The 10,359-nt window shown below is 37.2% G+C and overlaps 1 protein-coding gene across 2 annotated transcripts in view; it reads left to right on the top strand.

Annotated features, from left to right (window-relative positions):
- The window catches only part of RNGTT (RNA guanylyltransferase and 5'-phosphatase), a 279,701-nt gene that overhangs the window by 61,311 nt on the left and 208,031 nt on the right, over nucleotides 1–10,359 (top strand). For both annotated transcript variants that reach the window (XM_045294543.1, XM_004696250.4), the window contains exon 9: nucleotides 7,527–7,662. In XM_045294543.1, coding sequence (XP_045150478.1) covers nucleotides 7,527–7,662 — 136 coding nt within the window. The remainder of the gene's footprint in view (nucleotides 1–7,526; nucleotides 7,663–10,359) is intronic.

A 10,359-nucleotide genomic window follows, 5' to 3' on the forward strand; every position in this document is an offset into this window, starting at 1 on the left:
TTTTTTTTAAAACTATAGTCTGGCCCTCCAATGGGTCTGAGGGACAGTGAACTGGCCCCCTGTTTACAAAGTTTGAGGACCCCTGGGATATTATGCCTAAATGAGGCTTTGGCACATAAAGAATTGCATGTGTTTTAGTTTTATCCTATTAGGTACAGATAAGATTTTACAAATGTTTAAAAATTATATATGGCTAAAGAGCTGTGTAAAAGTGTCAAGTGACAAGAGGTGGTCTGAGGCAGTTACTTTATCTCCTGTCAACTTGCGAAGGGGTGGAGTCTATCCTGTCAACCAGGTCGCAACTTGACGACCTCATTTGGGAGGCGCAAATGGACATAAATAGCTCACTGGGGGCCAGATACATGCTCACTCTCTGTGAGACATTCCTGTTGACAAGTCACATGAAGCAGCACTGATAGAGTCAGAGCCCTGGAGCTGGAGGAGCCACAGGGAGACCCAAGCCAGTGCTAAGATGCTCCACCACCACTGGATCCACAAGACTTTCCACCCACTGGCCTGTGATCATCCTGCATTTGACATTGTATGTGCTTTCTGAGTCTGTGGAAGAATTTATGGACTATTATTGAACATTGGGACTAATATCGGACTTATGGGATAATAGAGAATTTATGGACTTGATCTGGACTAGGCAGGAATGTTTTCTTAATATACAAATACTCTTTGATTTAAAGCTCTTTTGTACACACACGACTGTCTATGAATTTGTTACTCTAGTCCACTCAGACTAGCACACTTAAGAATGAAAATCCCAATATTTTGTTCTATAGGGGGCAATAGAAGAGTGATAAGACTGGACCCTGTCAAGAATGGAAGACTTGCAAGCGTGGCAGTCCTATCGAATTTTGCCTTTCACTATATCTCCACAGAATTGTAGTAAAAGTGGCGGTTAAATTCACAATTAAACTAAAAGAGCTTATTTAATTCTTAAGGTAGCTGAATTACTAACTGAATTTGTTGTGAAAGATGACAAAACTGGTAGTTCAGCAATTATTATTGTAACACAGTGTAAGACGTTCATAAACACATGATTTTGAATAGTTTAAAAAACCCATCAGTGAAAATGGGTTTGATTTTATAAGATATGGAGGATATAGATGGAGCTGTTAGAAATTGTGGAGGAGACTCCTGAAGAGTGACACTGATTCTTTCTTTTGTTTAGGTAGATCCAGAACTTATAATTATAAATAACTTATAAAGTTACTTATAACTGCTTTACACTTGTGTCACTAGTCAGAATTTTTTTCAGCTCCTGAGTGGAATTAAAAAACAAGGAGGAGAAGGGAATTTTAATTATTTTCTGAAAATAAGAGCTGAGAGAAGAGGAATAAAAATGGTTAAAGATAACATGGATATACTTTGAAAAATGTTTACCAGAGGTAGAATTTTCTGAGCACTAATTGAACCAGCCAGAGAACAAGGCAAACTGCATAAGCAAGCTCCCATGGGCAAGGAAGAAAGCTGGAATTTGGCAAGTTTGTTGTGTGTGTATCATTTTTCAAATAATGTGATAGGTGTTGGTGGGTAGAGGCAGGGTTTAACCAGTTGCCTTTTTGTCATTGTAAAAATGGTATGGGAGTGACATCTGACCTCTTAATCTCCATTGACGGAGAGAGTCAAGATCATCAGGCCCCACCCACGGTTTACTTTTATAAGGCAGAGGTTGGATATGTCTTCCCTTCCATCCTTTTTACTAATTCTGACACCAGCCACCCTTCCTGCTTCGCAGCTGGGTTTGGTATTTCATTTCACCTGCCACATGGAGCTCAAACCATATTTAGTCACAATTATGGTGCTTATTAGAAAAGTAACAAGTTATAATTCAGGTTCAGGAATGGTCAGGTACAGTTTATTTAAAAATTAAGATGGCATCTCTGTCTGCAAGCACACTTCTGACTATGGTGTAGTAAATTACTTAATATGGCCCTTCTAGCCATTGTCTTTGTAACTCCCATTGTGTATCTGGGTGGGAGCATGCAAATATGAAGTTTGGGACTCATGTGGGGATTAGTCAGTTTTGGTAGTAGCAGCCATAGCAAAGCAGCTGCATCAACCAAACAGGACAGTAAAGTTTTTGGGAATGCTGAGTGCCTTTGCGCAGGAGGCTTGCTTATAGAGAGGATGTCTTTGGGCACTTAGCACCGAAAGAGCTTTGTACCATTTTCCCAAGTAAGGCATGGGTGAGCACCAGAAAGAGACGTGCCTATGTGCGTGCGCGCATTCTTGAGAAGGATGTCCTGACTGGAGAGCTGTGTCTGGAGCATTGCTGATTCTGACTTGTAACCTGTTAATTTCCCTAATAAATCCCATTTGTGTGGCCATACCAGTGGATTATTGAACTCAGCAGAGATGTAGAAAGTGCTGTGGAGGGATAGTTTGTGTCTGAATAGGGTAAAGAAAGTTGGAGGAATGGAGGCATGTCTAACCTCTCCTTCATAGGAATCAGCCTTGGGCTGATGAGTTAAATCCTGGTTCCCTCAGTGAACTCAGAGAAGGTGAGATACTGCTTCTGTGTCACTTTTACTCTGACCTTCAGCTCCTTGGCTTAACCCATCTATCTACTCATCTCAGACAAGTGATATAAAGCTCTTTTAACTCTGCCATTGCATGTTCAGAGAGAGTAGCCTCATTCTGCCAGCAAGCATCCTCCCAAAGGCATTCAACTTTCTCCCTCCATGGTCTATGAAGCCACTGAGCCATCTCCTGTTGGTCTTCTGATTCTGCTTCCTCTGCTCATCATTGCTGATGTCATAGCTCTGCCCTCTGTCTCCTGGATCAAGGAGGTTCAGAAAGGGATCTTGGGTCAAAAGGATACATAACTACACTTTTGGCTATTTCCTGATGATAATTAGAACCTTTCTGCTTCTGGGATGGCTTATTTTAAGCCTAGTGGGATGGCAAAACTAACCTCCAAACACCTTGTTTGCCTAATACTACCCAGTCACTTGGTGGGAATTGTAGTGTCTGGCTTGAAGTCCATACCAAGTAACATACTGCACTGTAGTCAAGAAAGTTTATAAATTATATCTGGGGTAGTGGGTCGAAACACTGAGTTTTTGTTATAGGAAATTTATTGCTGTATACTTTTACACTCTTGAGAATTAGCGTTTAGACTTTTGTATGTCAATTCTGTTGGGAATCGGGGAACGGGCAGAGAGATAAGAGGAGATATAAGTGGCATAGAAACCGGATGTTTTAGTAATGAATCATTGCGAAAGAAAAGAAACACAGAAAGCAAATCCTGGCCTAGCATTATGTACTTGTTTAGTGAAGGATGGGCAATAGATGGCATGTCTCTTAGCCTGATGTTAATATATAAGAAGCTTGTAACTATTGTGTAACTTGGTATTGGGGATATCTTAGAGACATAATTGTGGCTATATCATTTTCACATTTAACTAAAGTAAAGCCCAAATCAGTGTATCTATTTAGCTTTCTTGACTACAGACAATAGAATTAAGCTTTGGCTAATTTAAGCAAAAGATTATATGGGAGTCTTTCAGGAGAACCAGTCTTAGCAAATGGGTAGAAATCCTAAGCCAGGCAGCAAAATCTAAAGCTGAGGTAAGGCTCAGGAACACTTTGAGTAGGAAGTCATTTTTTGGTACTTTCTTTCCTGGTCCCTTGCTGACAGGAATACCTCTGCTGTTCCCATGAATAATACTTAAATTAGTCTTATGTCTCTTTTACTCAAGTGATGGCTCTGAACTGTTGACCTTGAAGTTAGAAGCCTAATGCATAATCCACTACACCACCATGGTCCAATACAGATAGAATAAATAACTAATAATTCTGAATATTTAATTTACAATTGAGGAATTTCCTAATCAATAAGAAGTTATATTGCACTGAAGACTCATGTCAACTGAAGGTAGAACAATAGTTATATCTAGAACCAGTGAATCCATGTGTCTGGGGGATAGTTGCCTCCTTTTGAAAGAATATTATTATTTTCAGGGACTTGAATATTGTGGAAATACTTCCACATTCCCTATTTTCCTGCCCTAACCTGAAGTGAACCTTGCTACTTTTTGTGTCATATAACAAAAGAATAGATGATTTGGAATGACTGGAGTTCAAGCTAAAAAACAGAGCCCAGAATTCTTGTTTCAGTGTTTAAAATTTTATATATGCAAAGGAATCCCTGAATACCAGCTATGAAATAGTTTCTTTGTTATCTCTACAGATACAAGCTGTTTCCCATGATCAATCCTTGTGGATTGTATTCTCTCAATTTTTTTCTTCCTTGGTTGTCTTTTATTGCAAGGAACATAAATATATTGAATAAATGATTATGAAAAGATAAATGTACCAGTGCCCTGGGATTTAGCATTTATTCAATTTGAACATTAAATATAATTCTGAGCTGCTAGGCAGCCAGTGAAAAGGGGAAATATAATTCCTGTCATCTTCATATTAGAAGAGGAAAACTTACTTTTTTAGATTTCTTAAAATTTATTAGCAGGAGTTAACTTTTCTCAAATTGTGACTATAGAACAATGAAAAAAACCAAACCAAAACCATTGGCACAGAGTTGATTCTGACTTGTGGTGGAGGAGACAGCCAGCCTCATTTTTCTTTGGCAGAATGACTAGTGGTTTTGAACAGGTGATCCTGTGGTTTGCAGCCTACTGCCTAATCCACAGTGTCAATAGGGCTTCTTTTACCAAATGTTCTACCAAATGTTTAACAGATAACAAGTTAGTTTTAGGAAGCAACGGATAAATAATACACACAGACTTTTCTAAGTATCTTATATTAAATATCCTAATATGTATCCTAGCTTTCTCAGAAGGATACAATGTTTTTCGAAATTATTTTGCCATGAAAAACCTTTCTAATGAATATAGGTTTCCAAATACTGGCCTAGGTCTATAAGGAACATGGTGGCTTGTATCTTTAGTACCATTTTTGCAGAAGATGGCATAATTACTTTGATTTTTTTCCGTTTTGTTGATTGGAATTCTTTCTGAAACACAATTAAGTGAAAGTTTGACTTCTCCCCACGCCCCAGGAATGGCTGCTTTTGAAGAACATTTGCAGGAGCCTTGGGAACTAAGTCTTTCTTTGCTTCCCTGCCTATTGACCTGGCACGCGGCCCAGGGGTCTTATCAGATGCAGCTGTTCTAGATTGATGCTGATTTTATTTCTCGAGTGGCATCTTCACTCTCCTCATCTACAGTATATAACAAGGGCCCGAGCTTGCTGGGAACAATGTGTTTATAGTCCTGCCCCCAAATGTGAGCCTCTTTGATCTTCTTTGCTTCTCCCTTCTCTTTTGTGTCCTCTTTAGCCTTTGTTGTTAGGTTCGGTCAAGTCAATTTTGACTCTTCAGACCTCATTTGAGAGAGAACTGTCCCAAGGACTTTCTAAGCCATAATCTGTATTGAAGCAACTGTGGTGGAGTTGCTGGGTGGGTTCAAACCATCAATATTTTGGATAGTAGCAATTGGTGCCATCAGAGCTCCTTTTATCTTGATCAGGTCTTTATCATACCTTTATTAATCAAGCACTTAAATTTTAACTCACTATCTTGAACATGTTGACTGCTCCGTAGGGTACTTGTTTTATAGTAAGCAAATTATCCTCTATCTACTTTATTAGCCTAAATATATATTAACTTTCATTGATTTTATTATTTTTTAATCTTCCAGTCTTTTGAGTTAGTCCCATCTTTTTGTGGTTGCTGCTTTTTTCAGACATACCTTAAATAATTTGTGTAGGAAGTTGGAGAGGATGGTAAGCATTCTCTTTAATTCCTAGTGGTATATTCAGACCCCCTATTCTTCTACTTTTATTTAAAACCAAACGACTTCAAATGATCCTGCTCCTTAGATGCTTATGTGTATTAACCTTGTAAACCTCTTCATAGCTGTCATTTTTTTCGTATTCTTTGAAAACTTTTATATCTAGATAGAATCTCTAGTTTGACTTCCTTACCATTTGGTCACATAGCCTCTCACTGTGTGATCTTGATCCTCGCTGGCATTTATTTTTATATGTGATGGTGAAGTTAACTAGCATTCAGGATGATCAGGTGTTGGAGAATTAGTGCTGGTAACTTTGAGGAATAATAGATTGCAAACTTTATAAATTTTTATGTATATTGGTGAGTTTTAAGAATGAATACAAAACTAATAAAATTTTTGGTGAGCTTGTGTTTAAAATTGCAGGGGCAGTGAATCACGTAATGTGGTTCTTCTAGCCAGTTTCTAATTCCCACCTAAACGACCTTTTCTTGCATGGGTCTAATAAGAGTGCGGTACTAATAAGATTGCCACCCTGGAACACCATCCTGCTGCATCTAAAATGAGTCCTTTGAGAAGCAGGAGCAAAGATCTCATTACCAGCAAAAGCCAGGAGTGGATCAGTCTTAAGGACCCAAGATCCCTGCTCATTGAACCCCCCTCGATCCAGAAGACAGCTGTGACATCAAAGGAACAGTAGTCGCAGAACTGGGAGCATGAAACAGAGTGGTAGACTTTCCAGTCTGTGGCAAAAGTAAAGTTAAGCACTTTGGTGCTGGAGGCTGGCTTGTAGAGTGGGGTGCTTCTTGGCACTTAATTGGGAAGCTGGACTTTTGACCTACAGAAGTGGAGCTGTATGGCTCTGGACTGAGATTGACTGGAGTGGGATGCCCCTGGGCACTTACCTCAGGGAGCTGGGTTTATTGAGCTGATTGCCATCAGTTTGAGGCTTATAGTCGAGTAGTATGCCCTTTTGGGCATTTATTAGCAGACTAGAAAGAACTTTGTAGCATGCTGATGAGCAACTGTATTCTGAGCATTTCTCACTAGCATTACAACCTGTTAACTTCCTTAATAAACTCTTTAATCATGAATATAGCCTGTGAGTTATGTGTAGCCATTGCAATAGCTATTAGAACGTAGAGATAAAGTAGAGAATACTAATTAAGATGACTCAAATATTTCAATTTTATAGTAAGTAATAAAGGGAATCACTACTGAAGTTGTGATATCTGGCTATATCATGATAATTGATTCAAAGAGAGGGAGGAGGGATCTTGTATCTTTATAAAGGTGTTATGCTACCTGTGATGTAGTGGAACGAGCATTGACTAGATTGATTCCTGGCTCTAGCACTTGTATATTACTTGCTTTTTCCTTCTTTAAAATTGCAAAGTGGAGGGAGTAATACCTAATTTGTATATTTATTGAGCTAATAGCTGCAATTATATGTTTGCATATCATATATACTGAATACATTTGGAAGACTTCCGATGTTTAAAATAAATAATTATTTTCTTTGAACCATCCTATTGTCTCCTTAAAAGCTTAGATTTCCCTACACTTTGTTTTGTGTAGGGAAAAAATTTTAAACATCCAAAAAACTTGTGAGAATTGCAGTGATTTAAGCTGAATGATTGAAAGAGGGAATCCTGTGTATATTATTCTTCCAAGCTATTTAGGTGTAAGAAAAAACAATAACTGTTATTCTTCATGACTCAATTTTAATATAATGTTATACTTTTGATATTTCCTTTACAGATATATGATGTTGATTGATGGCACAAATGAAGTTTTTATGATTGACAGAGATAATTCAGTATTTCATGTTTCAAATCTGGAGTTTCCGTTTCGTAAAGATCTTCGAATACATTTATCAAATACTCTCTTGGATGGGGTAAGTTATTTTATCTTAAAAAAAAAATTCATCCCCCATCCCCCCCTGCAAATACATTGTTAAATAGGGAATGTAGAGATGAAACCAGTTTTTCACTAGAATGCTGAATTTTACCTGTACTTACATTGAATCAATATCCTTATTAATGGTGATCTGGCAGATTAGTCGTTGAACGTAAAGATGTAATTTGCGAGGTTTTCTTCAGTAAGAGAGTTAATATATAGAAAAGTAGTAAAATGAATTTAGTAGTGATCATTGAGTTAGTTTATTGTGCCAACCTGGCTGATAAACACATGTGGGGTTAATTGAAGGGCAGAGGGATAAATGGCTCGGTGAGCGTTGCCTTTAGAGTTCTCAGGGTCTCTTGCTTTGTGATGGTTGGACCAAGGTGCAGCTGCCTTAGCCAGTTCCCTGCTTCAGCTTGCAAGGCTGACTTCCTGCAAGACCATCCCCAAGGAGAAGCCACATGGACCTACCCCGATGCAGCCCTGGGTGCTGGAGCAGCCGAGTGGTGACCCCTGCCAGCACTGAGATGCTTTCTCACTCACTGACTTAGTTTTCCTCCTTCAATTGGCATCATTGCGTCTGTTTTGTGAGATGGAGGAGGACTTCATGGATTGGTGTCGGACATATGGGTTAATGGGTTAATGTTGGACTTGTGGGCTTGGGCAGCACTGAGTTGGGATGTTTTCTTGATGCACACTTAACCTTTATATAAAACTCTCTTAGACATGAATTTCTGTGGATTTGTTTCTCTAAAGTACCCAGACTAACACAATCATTGTCACCTAATTAGAGAGTAATGAGCAAAATTGAATCTTAATGGCTTTTGTTTTCTTCGTTTTTAGAAAAATTTTTTATTGAAGTCTAGTGTTAACTGGATTATTGTACTTTTCAGTTGTCTTTTTTTTCAATTGAGTTTTAATTCTGTGATATTACACATTACATTTTTCTTGACTCTTAGCTATGCAGATTTGTTTAAAGATAATTGTACCTTTTGGGTAGTCATGCTTTTACTTGTACATTTGAATTTTTAAGCCATTAAGAATTTTCCCATTCCAGAAAATTTGTATTTATGGAATGATAAAATTGATAAAAAATATTTAACTTTCTCTCTTGTAAGCAACCCCCTTCTCAAATTCTTAATATATTGATTCACTATTAACGAAAACTCAGATAATACAGCATTACAAGAAGCACATAGAAATCACTTGAAATCTGACTACTGGAGTGACTTCTAATACCATTAGATGAGCATCACTTGAGACTTTTCTATCAGGGTTTTCAGTTTTATATCTGCTCCAATATGTCTGAGAGATAGATGTACCACATTCATATTAGTAATAGTAGCTAGGAAAAAATTATGTCAGGACCTTTGGGGGCATTAGATATATGTCGCTGGCTATATAAATTATTTTATTACCTGGAGCTTTTTACAGTTTACTCAGTTTCCTTATTTGTTGAGAAGGTTAATAGTACTTAGTTTAGATGCTGTTCTGAAGATTAAATTGAATAGTTTGTGAAGTGCTTGAAAATAGTGTTTGACATATGGTAAAAGCTTGTTTTCATTTGCATTTCTGAATTGTTAATGAGGCTTAATGCTTTTTCACTTCTTTATGGGTTATTATATTCCTTCTGAATTGAGCAAAACCTTTCTACATTTCCACTTGGTTGTTCGTCTTTTTCTTACCGATTTTGTTGCAATTATTTTGAAAATTTTTTTACTTTCCTTGCATTTCTTGTGATAGGGAAGTTTAAATTCAGGAAGGTAAAATTATGAATGTCGTCGTCCTTTAAAAGACAAAACAAAAACATTTATTGTTGCTCACACATCTCCAAGAGAACATAAAAGCATTCAAGGCCCCTTATGACCTAGACTCGGAACAGGCATGTTATAATTTCTGCCATATTCTGTTGCCCACAGGCAGACAGGTCTTCCTTAGTCATTGTTTAACTTTTGGATGCCTATGAGGTTGAAATACCATGGCTTGAATTGGGTGCACCTTACTTCTCAAAGTGAGTTCTCCTTCTCTATTCTCTTGCAACAGTGTTTTAGCTATTCGGAGCCTCTTGGCATTACATAGAAAAATTTAGGTTTATTTTTCTATTTTTGTAAGTGAGGTTTTTGGGATTCTGATCAGGATTATGCTGAACTTATAGGTTGCTTTTAGTAGTATTGGCATTTTGATGAGAATGTAACATCTTTTATTTAAGTTTTGTTTAATCTGTTTCTGTTTTGAATTCATGAGAATGTAACATCTTTTATTTAAGTCTTGTTTAATCTGTTTCTGTTTTATTGTTTTTATTGTGTGTAAGTCCTTCACATTCCTGGTTAGATTTATTTATTCCTAGGTATTTCATTCTCTTAAATGTTCTTGTAAATGTTTTTTAAAATTCTCTTTCTGATATCTCATTGCTGGTGTATAGAGTTTCAGCTGTTAACTTTGTTTGTTGCTCTTGTACCCTGCAACTTTGTTAAATTCCCGAATTAGCTATGGAAGTTTTCTTGCAGAATCATTGGGATTTTCTATGTGTAGGATCATACTGTCTATAAAAGTACTTTTACTTTTCCAATCTGGATACCTTTTATTTATTTTTATTTGTACTAATACTTTGAAGAAAATAAAAACTACAAAAGAGCCAGAGATTATAGAAGGCTTAAATAAAAGAAAAATTGTTCCACATTGAATAGAAGTG

Source organism: Echinops telfairi, unplaced genomic scaffold (assembly GCF_000313985.2).
Source record: "Echinops telfairi isolate 266 unplaced genomic scaffold, ASM31398v2 ScPeMD7_3533;HRSCAF=4204_0, whole genome shotgun sequence".
Classification (NCBI taxonomy): domain Eukaryota; kingdom Metazoa; phylum Chordata; class Mammalia; order Afrosoricida; family Tenrecidae; genus Echinops; species Echinops telfairi.